This window comes from Trachinotus anak, unplaced genomic scaffold, assembly GCF_046630095.1.
Source record: "Trachinotus anak isolate AG129_WGS33_773 ecotype Australia unplaced genomic scaffold, CSIRO_AGI_Tana_v1 ptg000019l, whole genome shotgun sequence".
NCBI lineage: Eukaryota > Metazoa > Chordata > Actinopteri > Carangiformes > Carangidae > Trachinotus > Trachinotus anak.
This window is the reverse complement of record NW_027273870.1, coordinates 17,193,139-17,211,650: the sequence shown is the minus strand read 5'-3', so window position 1 is coordinate 17,211,650 and position 18,512 is coordinate 17,193,139. Positions and strand designations below refer to the sequence as shown.

Sequence of the window (18,512 nt, the reverse complement as noted above, 5' to 3'; positions counted from 1 at the left end):
TGCTGCTGCTAGCTAGGAATGCCAATGAAGGCATCACTGCGAGACACATTTCCATGACACACGTTACCCTCGATGTCTATGTGCTCTCTCAGCAAACCCAATAGGAACTGCTTTTGACAGGCTAATTGGGCTCTAACTGGAAAATAAATGTAAGTGCATGTCATAAGACGTTATTAGCGATGCAGCTGGGAGCCAGTCGCAGGGCTGAGGCTGTAGACTGTTTATCATGATGCAGATTTTATCTAGGACCCATAAGCCTGTCAACAGCACACACATTAGCATTAGTCACAACTCAGCTCATATGAATGTTGTCATCTCCGCACACCCATTGTAAACTTAACTCAAACAAGATCTAGCCACATTAGCCACATCGCAGGACATGCATATGATGTGTATGAAGTATTTAATTCATCCTACATAACCCAATGAGATTCCTCTTCATTCTTTCACATTTAGGAACAGATGCAACACATGAAAACAAGGTTCACATTCACATGTTAACATTCTCCCATATCTTTGCACAAACGTACAGTCACAGTGGTTGTGTCCCATGAGCTCAGCCTCATAAAATGCTTAACAGGGTCTGTTAGACCATATTGTAACAAGGTTTGTTGGGGTCTAATGAGCCAGCCGTGTGATGTCATTTCTTGGGGGTCCTCTCGGGAGAGAAGCTCAGACAGAGAGCCACACCCGGAGCCAGGATAAAAGACATGCAGAAGGAAACGAAAACATTTACTGTCTTTAGAACTGCAAAGAGAGATTTTAAAAGGTTTTGAACTTGTAACAAGGGCTTATATTGTTTGAAACAAAACAGCATTGAGGGATAACAGAGGACACAGTGGTATGTGGGGTGTGAAGGTGGGCTGAAGGGTTTCTCATTTAGCTTGTTTTACTGGAGACACACCACCTGGGGTCAGTATGAGACTTGTTGTCGCAGTGTTTAGTTGGATAGTTTAACAGTGCATATTAGAGAACTAAATAGGAAAATATTTAACATCTTGAAGTCATGTGATAAAAAAAATGGACCAGAGATGTTACAAAAGGTATGCACAGGGTGTGTGAAAAAAAGGAGACTTATTAGAGGAGACTGGAAATGAGAGGAAGAGGCTGGTTAGGAAGGAAGGAAAGTTAGGAGTAGAGAGAGAAGCATGAACACAGTTTACAGCAGAATTCCTTGATTCTTTTGGGATGAAGAACCAAAAGCTAAAGTTTAGTCGGCAGAATTGAGTCAGTTTGACATTAATTGATTGGAGACACAAGAAAGTATTAATTGATTTCATATAATCATTCATCTTGATGTAGATGAAATAATGCCAAGAACTATTGGATGGGTTGAGATGTGATTGTGATGATGACATTCATGTGACTTGCTGCAAGAAGGAAACAAGCTGTAGCTAGTGCTCTCTTATTTATTACTGATTAAATGATCAAGGGAAAAAAGGTAGTCACCTTCTACAAAAAGCATATGTAAGAAAAACAGACAAGCAAAGCTTCTATCCTTGATGTTTCAAATGTGGCCTGAACTGGAGAATACATCAACATCAAGAGAAGATCTTCAAATATGCAGATCAATAGAAAGTTGATTGCAGCATATTAAGGTTATTTTAATCTTGCTATCTCCATTTATCTATAACAATATAATGTTATGAGCTCAGTACAGTGTTGATGTGTTTTTTCTCCTACTTGTTTCTTTATTCAGCGTGAGCATGCTCGACTGGACTCTATGGTGTTGCTGCTAATGAAGCTGGACCAGTTAGACCAGGAAATTGAGAATGCCCTCATTGCCACTTCCTCAATGGACAGCAACCCAGCCCTCCATCGAAGACAACACCTGGTACAGACCTGCATGTAGTTTCTACTGCAAACCAGGAATTAGGAATTGTATTTTTATGTACTGTATCTCATGGATTCAGATAGAAACTTCAAATATTCATTCTTTCATTCATTCATTTTTTACCTTCACCTCAGTAAACTTGTATTACCCCTAGTGGCCACTAGGGAGCATCATTCAATTGTTTCTGGGCACCATCACTGATAACCTGTGTTTTGCATCTACAGTATTATGTTCTTGATCATCTTTAAAGAAATACTGAAACATTAGGGAAAACATTATTTTTAGTAGAAGAATGTTAATCTTATATTGCCATGTTTGTCTTTTACATGTGAAGGAGTTGGATTTAGGATCTGTACCAGCAGCATCACAAAACCCTCCACATCCACATGTTCCTGCTGCTTCCACAGGACCTGCTTTTGCCCTTGGAGCAAAACCTAAGAGTGGGGTAAGTCAGGAGCTCTGTATGATTTCAGAATACCGCAGCACCATAATAAGCAATGAGATGAGACATTAACACATGGAAAGATTGTGTTAGTAGAATCTAATCTAAGTTTGAAACAGTCAGTAACTTGCTTTTCACATCAAAATATGTAGCAGCATAGAGAGTTGTTTAGAGATTGGTGAAGACACCCCCAACACACACATACAGACACACACACACACACACACACACACACACACACACACACACACACACACACACACACACACACACACACATACAATCTACCACTACCTTTCCTCACCATCAGTCTTTGCTTCCTTTTTGGCTTCCTCTCCTTCATGTTTCAGTTTTTAACCTTTTGTAATCTGAAATGGTTGAGTTTGTGTGTCTACATATGAACAGAGTGGACGTTATTTATACAATATTTACAGCTTTTTCAAACTATCCTACATATCCTAGGAATTACAGGAATTATAAACTTCAAATCAGTTTGGATGATTTTAAGACCTTGAAACATTGATTGTACATAGCTGTGGCTGTTTATAGTGGTTTCTGGTTTTTCTTGTGTGTCCATGATAGAACAGTCAAAATAGTCTTCATGGTTTTCAGACGTGCATAGAGCTACTGTTCAGCAGCTTTTTATGTGGCCTATATAATACTTTTTTTTCTCTTGGGATGTAGTTACTGAAACAAAAGTTTAAATAAAAACAGCAAACACAGAGGGTGCACACAGACACACATACTCATAGTGAATTTCCCAATTGTAGGAATGTCCCCCAGCACTTAGGGCTTAGCCAAGCAGACGTTAAACCTCTATAATTAGCTGGTTCCAAACATCTAGACCCCTTTGCCCCAACAAAGGGGTCAGAAGGGGGGTCTGGGAGGTGAAAAGCCAGGGCAAGGGAGAGGGAGGGGGGACACGCTTTGAGTGAGACGCACGTCTTCAAACCCCTTGCTTGCTCACTTAATGACTTTGTCAGCCTCGCTTTGCTATTGCCTTCAGAACAAGGGCAAAGTGAACAAGGCCAGCAGCCAGCGGACTGAGCACTCAAGCAAGCTTTTACAAGTCATTGTTTGCATGGAAATATAAAGAAAGACCTGATGTTGAGACACTTTATCTCAAGATGAAGTGATGCATAATAGGATAACACATAATTTCAGACAGGATGCTTCTGTTGCAAAACAGTCCGCTTATCTAGCTGGAACAAAACACTGCAACTTGTGGAAACATTAGAATGCCTTGACATAAAGGACATCTCACATTCCTGGATTATCTCTCTCAATTCCTTCTTGACATTGCTTTGTCTTGTTGCACGTCACAATTTTTCTGCCGTCACACAATAGAGGAATATTTCTTGGTTAGTTTAAGAGTAACAGATCAACATACTCTATGACATGTGATGTATGATGTCTGCGGCCAACTGTTTCCACAATCTCCATTCCTGCAGTAACCCAAGGTAACTCACTAAGCTTGGGTAAACACTGCTTTCACTGAGCCTAATAGGAGGCTTTTTACAGTGGAGGCCCCCAAGGGGTGATTGATTGAGGCCAAACAGATGATGACTTCATGAAGGAGATTCTCAGTGGTTAATAGTTGTAGGGGTCTACTGAGTCCTTTCAGACTTAAAGTTTTGTGACGCCCACTTAATCTTTTTAGGTAGACAATGCAAATCCTTTAAATGATGTAAACACAAGGCAGATGTGAAGAAGAAGAACCAGGGTTGAGGTTAAATCTATAATTCAACTAAACATCACAGTTGTGTTTTAGATGACAATAAGTTAATATTAAAAATACAACATGCATAATATAATAGATTATTCAAGCACAGAATATTTACTATAATTTGTTAGTAAATTATATAAATATAAAAATGATATAAAAATACTACTCTATAAACTATAAAAATACTACTACTATAAAAATTTCCCTGAAGGAAAAATGTGTAACCTTTGGTTTCCTCAGATGTGAATGTAATCTCACATTATCATGTGGAATAACTCCGACTGTTGGCCATTACGCTGTACCCATTACTGCTTATGTCTCTGATTATTATTATAGATTGTACATGGGTTGACAGTGCAAGAAATACACCAGCACAAACTTCAGCCTTGTTTAATCTATACCTCTCTGACACAGTGTTGACAAAGGCTGAACATTACAAGAATTTATTGAGGGGCTTTTGGATTATATTATATTATCTCAAGGCAATTTACAGGATAAGGTCAAGACCTCAGAATATCATAGAGAGAAACTCAACAGTTCCCACAGTTCCCAGTTGCCATGACATTATTCCTACTAAGAAGGTATTTGCAAGGGATAGCGCACAACAACTATCTTTTTGGCAAGTCAGTGATGAGTGCAGCTATTTTAAAGATACATCAACACAGATATTGCTACAGTACACACTCTTGTAGTTAATCTGTCCATGCAGTCAAGATAAACGGAGTCATATGTGGACCTATTACAACATGACCTTGATATTGTATGTGTATAGTACAAAGATAAATATCTCCCTGTGGAAGGTCAGTGACAGGTTCAAATCTGAGGAAATCTGAGGAAGTAAATTATGCGTAGTCACTTTATTACACTAACAATTGCTCCTGGCCAAGTTCTTTAGTCTTAATTTTTCCATTAAAAATCCAGTTCTCTAGACTACCAAGAAATCAGTGAAAGATCTGTAAAAAAAAAAAAATATGAAAGAATCTGTTATAATTTCCAAAGATATGGAAAGATTGAAAGGGTGCAGCGGTTACTGGTATTCATCTGCTGAAGCCTTGCCAAGCCAAGCTAGCACTTTGAAAGGCTTCAGACCACCAGCTTGGCCAACAGTACATGTTGGGACTTGGCGCGGATTGAAGTCACTGTCACTGCTTGTAATGTTGGCTAGGGAAAGGAAAGATGCTTCAGGGTCATGCGAATGAAACATCAGCCTGCCCGTATACAGTGTTTTGAGGCAGTATTCAGAGCTTTTCCTTTTTGCTAATTTATTAAAAACCAAAAACTTAAATTTCTCATTGACAAAAGTATTCAGACCCTTTGTGGTGCTCCAATTTGTAGTCAAGTGGATCCTCTTTGCTTTAATTATACTTGAGATGTGTCTAGAACTTGAATGGAGTCCACCTGTGGCAAAGTTGATTAATTAGATACAGTTTAAAAAGGCACACATCAGTCTATATGTAAAAGGCTCCACAATTCACACTGCATGTCAGGACAAAAATCAAAAATTAAGCCATGAAGTCCAAGGATCTCTGTAAACCTCAGCAAAAAGATTAAGACAAGGCATAGATCAGAGCAAGGGTTTAAAATGTAGCCTCAAATATCTGTGAAATGGAGGAAGTGTGTAATCACCAGGACTTATCCTTGAGTTGGCTGTCTGGCCAAACTGAGTAACCAGGTTAGAAAAGACGAACCCCACTGTCACTCCACCAGAGCTTTAGAAGTCCTCTGCAGAGATGGGATAAACTACCCAAATTCAGGACTGTAAAGCTTGTTCAAAATCACCCAAGAAGACTTAAAATTGTAATTTTACTTTGTAAAGGCTGTCAAATGGGCATTTACAAAGTGTTTTTAAGGGTCTGAATACTTTTGTAAATGAGAGATTTCAGAGAATTAGCAAAGATTTCAAAAAACATGTTTTCACTTTGTTATTATGGATTATTGAGTGTAGATTGATGGGCAAAAATCAATTTATCAATTTTGAATTAAACTACATCACAGTTGAGCGTACAAAAAGTGAGGAGGCCTGAATACTGAATACTGAATACACTATAGTTGTTGTTAAATTGGAAAGTTACATACGTAACTAGGGCTCTGTGAAATCTGGATGACCGTTAGATTAGTATCTGGGCATTAAAACAGCTATAAACCTCTGAAGCATATCAGTGTAGAAAGTCAGGGGGAAAGAGATGACTGTTTCGTCTCATGTGTTGTGGATGTTTGCAATAGACAGGCTCGGGTGTGTGTGTGTGTGTGTGTGTGCGTGTGTGTGTGTGTGTACATATTTTGATATCAGTTATGTTTGCAGAGCCTGTGTGAACTGTGAAGTGTTTATCGTTGTGCATTTGCATTCCTTCCATGCTGGGTTATGCAAGAGGTAACTGTTATTACTGTTCACCTGACACCTTCTGGCATTTAGTGTCACACTTTGGTGTGATTGTTCCAAGCACATACCCGCACTGTCTTTTATGTAACCATCATAAATGTTGGTATGTGGCTGTGTGCGTTGGTGATGAGAGGACATTCATTTGGCATGTACAGTATCATTCGCTCACTGCTGTCGATAAGACATTGGGTTTCAAGTGAATAGATTGTTGGCTTTGGTGACTATTGTTAGCCTTCAGCAGGTGGCTGTTATTCTTGCATCGAATGTGGGGCTAACATAGCGGATGTTGTGCCACAGCAGGTGTTTTTTTTCTTCTGGTGGAACTGCTATTCTTTGCCCACAGTGTTTTTGTTGGCAGGTTTCTATTACTTGCTTAGTGTAGCAGGTGTCTCACAATGTTGTTTGGCTGACATTGTTGTGTTGAAACAGGTGGGTTTTATTTGGTTTATTGACTGCTGATTTGGCTGTATATTACATTTAGTGCTACAATTTATAATCATGTTGATTATCCATTAATCTGCTGATCATTTTTTAATTAACTGATTAATCATTTGGTCTATAAAATAAAAAATAAATAAATAAATGGAGAACAGGTGACATCTTCAAATCTTTTGTAGAAAATATTCATACTTGAGAATCTGAAAACAATTAATGTTTGTCATTTTTGCAAAAAAAAATTATTGAGGCAACTGAATTATGATCAAAATATTTTGTGATCAATTTTCTGTTGGTCAACTAATTAATCAGTAAATTTTTATATTCTTATGTTCTCTCACGGAAAGATTTCCTTCTTTGGTGTCTTTATTTTCAATCTTGCATAGTGATTTTGTTATAAATTTTTAAAGAATTTTCACAATGGCTTGTCACTGCAGTATTAGCAGTCTTCAGTTGGACTTTATAAGTGTAAACTGTAGTGACAAACTTAAGGAATGCATGGTGCGATAGCCATTTGTTATTTGACTCCATTTTTAGAGCTCCATGGCTGCGGAGGATGTGCCAAGCCACAGAGGCGGGTGGAGGCTGCTGACCCCTGACCACCTTCCTCTGAATGTTACAGTCGGAAACAACATATCAGTCACCTTCAGCTCTTAGTGTTCCCACCAGAAAGACATATACGCAGAATCCCCTAAAGACTTTAGCCAGTGAATGAGGCACAGAGCATGGCTTTCTGTTAAATTTAGCACAGGGGCGTTTTTACATGTCATGCATATGGTGACAGGGAGGGTGCTGCCCTGTACCAGCCCTCGTCCTCTCAGTCTTTGGTAAACATTCCATAACAGGGCAACCTTTAACCCTTTGTTTGGATCTGTATTCTGTCTCCACGGCAACAGCGCTCCAAGCACAACCTCTGTCATCTCCTTTGGTAGTTTTGCCGCTGTTTGACACTGAATTCAGAAATTCCATGTCTGGATTCAAGGGATTTTTTGGGAGATGATTGAGTAAGAGGTATTTTTATTTTAGAAAGACGGAAAGACTTTATTCCCTGTCACTTGGTTATGTATGTACATAGCTCTTTATCTGTCTGTGGTGGACAATAGAAGTGCTGTGGTTTGCGTGCTAAGGTCACTAGCAGATCTCTGCTCTGTCCTTCCTCTGTGTTCCGGTTTGGCAGCCTCACAGTCCCCCAACATCCTTTATCCGAACCACACCTTCTCAATGACCCACTCGGATAAAAGACTCAATATTTTGCTACTTTCACTGCCTTTTATTTGTTTCTACGTTTGTGCCCACTCTCTCTCATGCTCATCCTTGGTCAATAGTCAACACCATGTGTAGCAGACATAATTATGTTTGCCTACATTCCACCCACATATTTGGCTTAAAGACTGTAGCAGGCCATAATGAGTCAGCCAGCTATGAAACCAACCGCCATTCAGTCTGACAAGGGGCTGCCAGTAGTGGCTCTGGTCATGGCCACGCTAGCCGCTTTGTGTGGTGTCATTGTCCCGAAGGTCACTCCTCTGTTGAGCACAGCTGTAACAAGGAGACAAACACAGACCTGCTGTGATTTAAAAAAAGAGGGTAAGAAAAAAAGAAAAGGCTTGTGTTTGGAACAGGATGTGGAAAATGAACTCCTCCACCACCCCCACAAGGAAATCTTGTTTTTCCTGTCGATTCACGGCTATAGCCTTTGCATAAAGCACTCCAAGAACAGGAGAAAGAAGGATACACAAAATCAATATACTTCTCTTTTTATGGTGTTGGCAGCAGAAGACAAAACCCAAAACAAAGCACACATCCAAAACACACTGTAATGATATTTTTTGAAACTGTCTACATGTATCTGTGTGACTCATTGTGCGTACTTAACGTTTTGTCAAAATGGATTTGGGCTATGATATATGATGATTAATTATACGATAATATGATTATACGATAATTATATGATATGATAATTGTTTCAAAGAATGAGTTTTTCTGTTTAAGCATCTTTGTGGAAGGCAAGTGTCGCATAAATCTTACACCCTGTGCTCAATGGCGTCTCTCTCTGTGTTTGTTTTCATGACAACATTCTGTGTCATGCCACCTAAATCAACATAATCACCAGTGAGATTTATTGGCTCCATATGTTTTTTGGTACTTTTTTTTTCCCTTTTGGATTAAATGAATCATCCAGCATGAAACCATCACTCCACTGTGTTTGCTGCGAACAAGTACTAGTTGGTAGTATCACAAGCAATGAAGTCAATGAAGCAAAACGCACATCTATTATGTAAAGGAGACAGTAAAAAGTGCAGGGAATAGTTGCAGGATGATGGTACTTGTTGACAATAAATCTTAAGGATGACTGGAAAATACAGGCATCTGGAAACACCCCTGCAGCCCACTGATAATGAAGAGCCATAAATCACAGAACGAACAAACAAACTGGATGCACTCTGAGACGCACAAACACACACACACGCACACACAGACACACACACACAAATTCACAGATGCTGGAACATGTACATAGGAATGCGTTGTAAAACCAGGTGCAATTTAGGCAACATTTATGCAGGCTTGTGGCTAAAGGTTTTAATTGGGGCATTCAGCTTGAGTAGGTGTTCACATTTTTGTTTTTAAATGTGTGTTTCCATCTATGTTTGACTTGAAGTTACATTACCTCAGCCAATATACACCTGAGTGTCTGTTCCAATTAATCAATTTAATGTCTAAGGAATGTGGCCTACTCATTAAAGATGTTTGTTTTTCTTTATTTATTTACTGTGGCATTTAAAAAATGTACCTGTGCAAGAAGTATGTTTGCTGTAAAGTTACCCAGCATTCAATGCTCTGCTGACCTGGTTTAGTCAAAGAAGATAGTCAAGCCTATGCATTCCTCAGCAAATGTTACAAAACTATGACCCAGCAAGGTCTTGCCCACTGGTCCTTCTGGTAAGTCAATAAGCTGTGTGTCTGCCACAGGACCACTGTGGGGCCGCCACAGTCTTCTACAGAGGACAGTCTAATCCCTCTGCGTTGTTAACCCACTCTCTGCTTTCCCCCAAAAATGTTGGTGACTAATCCACAGGCGAGCATTGTTGATGCAGTTGGGATCATAAGGCCTATCCCTATTAACTTTGCTCCATAAGCCACAAATTCAACCTGGTGAGCGGGAACAGGTGACACATTTTGTCTATTAATCAGTCTAATTAGTGAGCAGCGGAATAATGTGAACAAAACAATCCCATGTGTTTTTGTCATTTGTTTCCAAATGTGTTATATTTAGCTGCTTGCTAACACAATGAAGAAAAGCCTAGCCTGTTTTTGTCAGAATATCTTTAATGTATTGATGAGTGGGTCAGTGTGTTGACTTTTTCTCTTGGTGTGTTTACTGTCCACTAGTGTGAATGTTTGCTTTTGGAGTAATTTTTTGTTCTGTTTAAAAACATTAAGAGTGTCTGTTTTTACTCTTTATAAATCAGTCTTGAAACCAGGACACTTCAAGTAGCAGATGTAGAATTTCAGTACATCTTGTTCCTTTCATCTTCTTTACTCATTTTAAAGTTATATACAAAAATCCATTCATCATTTCAACCACACTATGCGGTTGTTTATTTCCTTTTTTGCTAAGTGAACCAGTCTGTTTGGGCTTATTGTAACTGGTGATTTTCTGCGCAGGCAAAGAAGTATACATGTGAAACCAGCAACCAAAATTGTTAAACTGGGAGAAATGGTATAACTGATAAGCAGAAAAATTCCCTTTTAACTGTACTATTGTGGGTTGGTTCATCATATGAATAAACCTGTCATCATCATAAAATTAAATCCACTGCAGAATGAATATGTCAATGTTCTTATTCTTATTATACCAACCTATAAGACGTATGAGGAGGATTCCCTTTGTAATTGTAGATGGTCTTTTGTTTTACTCATTAAAAATGAAGCATTTGCCATGATTTATAAATCTAAACACAAAGTGCCAACCAAATTGTATTTGGTGCATTAGAACCAAACTAAGTCCTCAGACATTGGTTATTGCTTATTGCTCTCAAGACAAACTAGTTTCAGTAGTTTTGTCAGGATTGGCCACCTGTGACAATGATCTAAAAAGTGGAATTTGGTGACTGCTCAGTCTGCCTTTTAGGAGGAAGAGTCTTATGGTCAGACAAGTTAAGAGTTACTGTCTCGTCCGGTGATGGATTCCAAGGGCCATTCAACAGTTCACAGTTTATGCTCCAGGGGCCCAGCACTAAATCCCACAAGACACTGCCTGAAACCAGAAGCCTGTTGCTTTGGCTTACTCTTGTAAACAAAGGCAAATGTGTGCATCTCTGTATGTGTGTGTGCATAACCACTTTTCTCACTCTCTCAGTCAACATCACCCCATACAGAACATATCTCACGACTCAAGGCTGAATGACAGAACGAAGCCTCAGCTAATGGTCATTGTGTATGTATGAGTGTGTGAGTGCACAGTGTGTATGGTAAAATCATTAACCTCCTAACATGACTAAAGACTGAAAGTGCACCCTTTCACCTGGGCTTCTAGTGCTATACAAGATGTTAGTGCATGTTATACTGAGAAGTTTTTTAGAGTGTGACCAAATTTCTTTATGAGCTGTTTTCTTTTCAAATTGCTGTTAAATCCAACGTCTGGACACTAATATACTCCTCTTCAGGAAATGTTCCAATGCATCATTACACCAAGTCATCGCATCACTTCCTGTTGACACACTCCAAGTGTGACATATGGAAACTATTAAAATGTGGAAAGGGGATGCGGGGGAGAAAATATGAGGGGTAGTGGGGGTTAGACTCAAGGAGAAGGCTAAAAAGAAATTGTTTCCCACGTTTCCCTGCATACGTGCACTCAGGGGTCGACAGAGCATGGAGAAGAAATTCCTTTACAAGTGCAGGGCAGAAAGAGCACATTCATGCCAGTCAAAAAACAGAAATGAGCTCCAGATAACATCTCCAAAGGCCCTGGACAAGCATACGCGTGCATGCACTCACACACACACACACACACATGCACACACACATACACACACACTTTGTCGTCCCTCTATCACACATAGCTACCTTATACATCTAGTGCTGGAGCCGCCAGCTTACATGACCATAAGCCATCTGCACCAATTTAGCCATTTGTGTTAAGTGGTGGAGAAAAAGGTTTGGGTTAGCTTGAGCCCCCTAATCCTTGGCCAACACAGACCATGGGTGGTCACACACTCACACACACACACACACACACACACAGACACACACACACTGCAGCTGCAGTGCAGGAGGGGGCTGGGGTTGAGAGAGTGGCAGTGGGGTTGAGCGAGTCAAGGCGGACTGCTCAGGTTTGTTGTGCAAGTGCTACAGGCCAATGGCTTGCTTAACATCTCTAATTCACTCACACAGAAAAGCATGTGCATACAGCCACACACAAGCAGCATTCGTTACTAAAAAACAACATATTATTTGTTATTATTATTATAAAAGATGGGTAGTGAACTTTTTTTTATACTGGCCACAATGCTTCTTTAGCAACACATCAAAAATTGTCAATTACTAAAAGCTGGTATTGAATCTTCATAATCTTATTTTGCTTATTCTTTGATAAAATAGTTCCTAACTCCTTAGCGAACAGCAGACCACTAATGTTTCGGTCAGAACAAACTCATTCTGTGCAGCAAAACTTTGATCCCAAAATTTCCAAACATAACAAATGTGTTTAGATATAAATTTGGGGGAAATGTTGCTAAAAAGATGCCCAAGACATGAAGAATATTTCCATCTGAGGGAACGGTAAAGCTGTAAAAACATAGAGTCTTGGGTTTGAATATTTTACTAAGCAAACATCATAAAGCTTCAGTGGAGAGCTGGAACACAACACTGTATGTTTGATACTGTCAGACAGAAATGGTTTCATGAATTTAAAAGCTACGTAAAGGAAATTAAGAGAGAGAGGAATATGACATTGCAATTGATAAAAATAATTTTGTGAAAAAAAGGTGCTGATATTTCTCAAGTGAAGTATCAAAAATATTCCATGCCCATTGCTACGGGTACCAAAACTGGTATTGTATTGGGAAAACTTTTTTTTCCAATGAATACGCAGCCTTTATATATAACTTTCTCTTCAGTCGACTTTCTCTTCCCAGATTTCTCAAACAACAACTCTTTCTGTTGGTAATAGTAAATTCATCACTAAAACTGAAACGGCTTGTGGGAAAACTTACTTTACTAAGCGTCTGGCTAAAGTAACAATAATGACCCTACAGTGGTTAATCGTGCAGGCACACATGCTTGTAGGCCACTACACACATACACACATGTGTAAAGCAAACACATACCATACCCCCTGTGCCCCCACACAGCCCACTTCCAGTAAATTAGTGGCAGTAAATGAGGCAGCTGACGCTTGTGTGCTCTGCAGGCTACAGCTCTCCAGTGGACACCTGACACGGCCTGTACAACCCCACACTGGGACAACCTGCACTGTGGCATGCCAGGGGGAACACAGGCAAACATCGGGAAAATATGTGACCGTGGTGCTATGAAAACACTGGTACTTACTGGTACCAGTTCATTCACATTCTTGTTAGGCTCTGTGGCCTCACACTCACATTTATTCAACTGTAATTGCTATTATGAGGGAAAACACAACATTGTGTGAAGGTGAGATTTACACTCTGTGTAAGTGACTTCATGGGTCATTGACAGGAACCCGTGGTGCGGTGTTTACACAATAGGAAGGGCGCACACTGGTGAACTGAAATGTCTTGTTAGTGCTGAGCAGACCTCCCATATTGATTCCATTATTCAAGGCCATTCTCTCTGCGATTAAATGCAGAAAGTTATTTCAAGATTGTTTTTTAACACCCTAGTGTTTCAATATAAAGTAAAAAATCTTTTAGCACAAATTCAAACATGAATTGATGTAGAGTTGTCTAAATGTAACACACTGTGGGATGTTATTTTTGAATATATCACAGCAGGATTAAATGATAAGGCTGGTGTTTACTCGATATTTTTCCTATTGCCAAAAAATCATATGAAAAGTCTTAATATTTTTTCAAATTCCCTAATTTGTCACTGACTCTCAGCCCCAAACCCATTGGTTCCAACTGAAGATGTAAATCTTTCAAATTTAGATAGTTTCATTTTTGTATGGACCTTAAGTCTGGGGCCAGCCCTATAAATACAAATGTCGCTTACTGACTGAGTGATGAAGTTACAGCATTGGTCAGCTGAATGCCACATGACTGAGTGCAGTTTCCCCACTTTTGCAACTTTGTTTTATTTTTTCTAATCTAGCAACTTTATGGACAAACCTTTTGTCAGATGATGTCACAGTTTTAAGCAGCAGAGCAGCAGCCTAGAAACGGCTCAGAAGTGAGTGCTGGTTAACCTGTAGCCTTAATGGGCCGCATTTCAAACACTTTTTCAAACTTGCTCTTTTGCCTGACAACAGAAACAGAAAACCATGTAAATGAGAACAGCTTTATTGGAAATTGGGCTGTGTTAAGATACTGTATATGTGAGCAAAGGGAGAAGGAGTGAAGAAAACAGATAGAGCTGAGAGCAGCCGACATTAGGCAGAATGTAAATTCGACACATCCAGACATACTAGGTCTTGAACTAGTCCTGTTAAAAAAGGCTGAGTCATTTCCTAAAGCAGCCTTGAACTGTAGTTATCAACAAATGTCACTTAACAGGAGTAAATAGTGCATTTGTTCAAAGATATTTTCACCTGTGAATTAATACACTAAGCTGTTGTGTATTTATGGCAGCAGGGTGCAGTGTGCATTGTAATGCAGGAACGCAAGTGGTATTTTTGGACAAGCTCAGGAACATATAGTCAGTACTTGTTAATGGGTCCAATTAATTGTTATTGTTAGTCCTTTATTATTTGTTGACAATAATAAAACTGCAGACTACTGCCAACCTCTTCAGTTAAACTATAAAACACACTCATTTTAATTAAATCAGTTGAAATAAAAACAAAAGACTAGATGTCTTTCAATTTAAGTGCTTGGAAAAGAAACTAAACAGGCTTACTCTTGTCTTGGCTGAGTCTCACTCCATCCACAGTGTTTTGCACACAGGGGCATCACAGCAAGGACACTGCTGTGACTGAAAAAGCAGAGCTAATATTACCTGAGTCCAACAGCTGAAACAGCGCTGAATATAAATCTATCTCTGATTTCACCTCAGTGTTGTTGTTCTGTATGTGCTGGTGATTTAGTGACAGTGGAGTGAGTGGGAGTCTTCGGCTGTGGCTTCTCCCTGGTGTCTTTTTGAGGTCATTAATTAGCAATAAATTGTAAAGCTATTTGTCCACAGAGGGAATTTTACCCACTATGTTTTTGAAGCATGACCCATGACGTGATTAAATGTTGATTCTGCCCACACATTATGCACAACCACGAGTATAACCACAAATACATGGTCACACACTTATATAGCCCACACACACATGAAAAAGGAGACCTTGGCAGATGTGCCTCTAGTGATGGACTTGTGTGGATTTTAGATAAAGTATGTATGTATAGACAGCTCACCCACCGGCCTCTAAAAAATCTGAGTAAGACAGATTGAGACCAAGACAACACTTTATCCGCTGTTAATCAGCCAACGCGTTAGCAAAAACAAACTCACCTATGAGAGCAGGCATTGTATTCTCTCTCCAGACCAGACTGTGTCGCACCTGTGGTGACTCATCATAAAATATAAGAGCTCCCTTGACAGACCTAACACATTTTTGCTTTTAATGATTCATTCTGTTTCTTTCTCGTATTAGAGCATGCTCCACAGTGTGACTGTGTACGAGTCAAAATGAATAAGAATGAAAGTCATGCTCTTATCTTAATTTCTTTCCTGCTTATCTCCCACAGAAAATGAATCAAAGGAGAAATCCCCAAGAGCTGCAGAACTTAATCAGATTTGTAAAGTTTAATGTGTAGTCACAGTGGATTAATTCAGGGAAATAAAGAAATTCCACAGCAGCATATTTATAACACCTGTGAGGATTATTGCCTCAATGTTAAAATCATGTCTTGTAAAAGGTGTGCAGAGAAGACTTTATGGTTAGGTGAAAAATTGTATTAGTCGTCATGCCAAGTAACAGAAGCATAACAACAGAAATATGCTTATCTGCAGCTTGTGGATAAACTGTATTGTGAAAGTACCTTGTTCTCCTTGCTCTGTCTGATCTGTTCCAGGGGAGTGTGGATTAAAACAGGTCAGGGTACGGAGGTCACCCGAGGAACCTGAGGTCAAAAGTCAGAGGCAAGAAAGACCTCTGCATTCCTACTGACTGCTGCCCACACACACACACACACACACACACACACAAACACACACACACGACTACTCTATTTTTACCAGAAAGCCTGTGTTTATGCAGTAGTATTTTCTAAAACCTATACCAAACCCAAAGAAGGAAATATTAAATGGTCAGAATGATGAGAATCTACTATGGCTACAAAATGTGTTTTAACTTTATCAGTAATGTCTCTCCAGACTACTTATGTCAGGGCTGAATCAACACTGAATCAGAGGAGAGTGATGTGATATTTGTTCAGAAGTCTCTGGTGGGATTGTTATCTGTTGTGACCATTTATTAAGACGTGTGCACACCAGAAAACTATGCATATGGTGTTTTAGCAACTACATTCCTGGCGTGTGCGTGTGTGTGTGTGTGTCTATGATTATCTTAATGGTGTGCCCCTTGCTGCAGCTGTACACTGTGGTTTTCTTTGATTAAAACCAATGTCCTTGAAGGGGCTGAACAGACTATGATGATATTGTTGGTCATCACCACAAAAACATCTTTGTGTGCAATGACATGCAAGGATTATTATTGTCACACTCATGGGCCAACTTGCACTCAACACACACACAGACAAGATGCTGCTTTATTCTTTATTCTCTTTTTTAAACATGCAGCTATCACAATATAATAACACTGAGTGTTATTTGATGTTCACTTTGTAATGGTTTCTTCATTACATTTCATCACACTGCCACATTGTTAAATTGTATTTAGTAATGTTGAAAGAGGGCAAGCTCAGGGGCGCCTTGGTGGCTCACGTGGTAGAGCATATACCATTAAGGCAGCGGTCCTGGGTTCAAATCCGACCTATGACCTCTTGCTGCACGTCATCCCCTCTCTCTCCCTCACCTTCCTGTCACTCTCTCACTGACCTATCCAATAAAGGCACTAAAAGGCCAAAAAAATAACTTTTTAAAAAAAAAAGAAAGAGGGCAAGATTGATGATACACTTTTATGAGTTTGAATAGTTGCATGGCTTCATTTAAATGCATCACAACAACGCTATCTCAACCATAATCTTTTTTTCTTTCTCTCTTTTCTAGAGCACCTCTGCCATTCCTGACAAAGAAAAAGCTGGTAAGTCTTCCCTGTTTTTTTTATTCTCATGTGCTCAGTTCACTTACAGATCATGGCTGGCTAGATGAGAATCCTGATCCTTGAAGTGAAAGCAGTAAGCGTTTGTCAGCAGTTGATCTGGTGTGGGTCTTGTCTGGAATCATGTGAAGAGGTTTTGCGATACAATGTGTGATTGATAGCCTTGTCCGGTGTTCACAACATGAGGCAAGAAGGGAAGGAGGGAAGGAGCAGTTGAGTGGAGGAGGACAGGCTCTGGGTCTATGAGACGCTGGATGCCAGTCTAGATAAGATCCTAGACTCATCTGCCAAGCCATCAAGTCTGTTGCCTTTCCAAGATAAGAGCCAGACTGGATGTCGAGTCTCATGCAGAAAAAAACTTTTGATGCATATTTACTTGCTTTTCCCCTCATTTCTTACTCACCTTCATCACATTTGTAGGCAGTCGAAAGAAAAAATGTCAGTACTTAATACAACTAAAATAAACTTTTGCATATTTTAGGAAATAAATTCCTAAAATATGCAAATCTGTCCAAATACACAACCACACACATGCATTTTTGTGACTGGACTTTATCAGTATTTGTTCAGCAATAGGCCTTTCCTCCTGATGCATAGCCTTCTCTGTATTTACATGTTATGTCATTACTTTGCAGTGCTTTATGTCATCTACTTGGCACACTTTATTCTGAATCGATCCAAAGAACAAACTCAATCAGTGGTGACTGCTGCTTCCATTCTGTCTCTGACCTCTCTGCCAGCAGTCTGCCACTAATGCACAGGGTCATCAGGAAACTATGGATGGACAGACCTACTTTCAGACAGCTGGCAGGGGAGCAGTGTTCATTAAACACCCCCCTGTGTCGTCAGTCTGCTGGTAAACAATACCAGAGAGATGGTTCGATGTGGGGACGCGGCTTTCATATTGCCCCCCACTGTCTCAGAGCCTGCTGGGAGTCCTCACTCACTCTCGCTCTGTCTCTCCCTCTAATTACCACCACTTGCTGAAAACCTTTCATGGGAAATGTGCAGAAGCTGTCAGTATGTTTGCTCCTGTGTGTGTGTGTGTGTGTGTGTGTGCATATGTCAGTGCTACCTTTTGGCAAAAGGCCCACTCCAAATATTTTTTTACAAGCAGCCTAAAACTTGCAAAAATGCACAGTGCCAACTTCAAAGAGGTCAAGCACGCTTGGTCATCTTTCTTCATTTAAATCAGTCTGACTTGCTGTAAGCAAGTTATGTAACCTCCATCTCTGGGTCTGTGTGATGGAACCCAGGACTCTGGAGAGGGGAGTGGGGGCA

At 39.8% G+C, this 18,512-nt stretch overlaps 1 protein-coding gene across 2 annotated transcripts in view; it reads left to right on the top strand.

Annotated features, from left to right (window-relative positions):
- dlc1 (DLC1 Rho GTPase activating protein) overlaps positions 1–18,512 on the top strand; it is a 78,273-nt gene that overhangs the window by 5,037 nt on the left and 54,724 nt on the right. For both annotated transcript variants that reach the window (XM_071504783.1, XM_071504785.1), the window contains exons 2-4: positions 1,700–1,834; positions 2,169–2,279; positions 17,180–17,213. In XM_071504783.1, the coding sequence (XP_071360884.1) occupies positions 1,700–1,834; positions 2,169–2,279; positions 17,180–17,213 (280 nt within the window). The remainder of the gene's footprint in view (positions 1–1,699; positions 1,835–2,168; positions 2,280–17,179; positions 17,214–18,512) is intronic.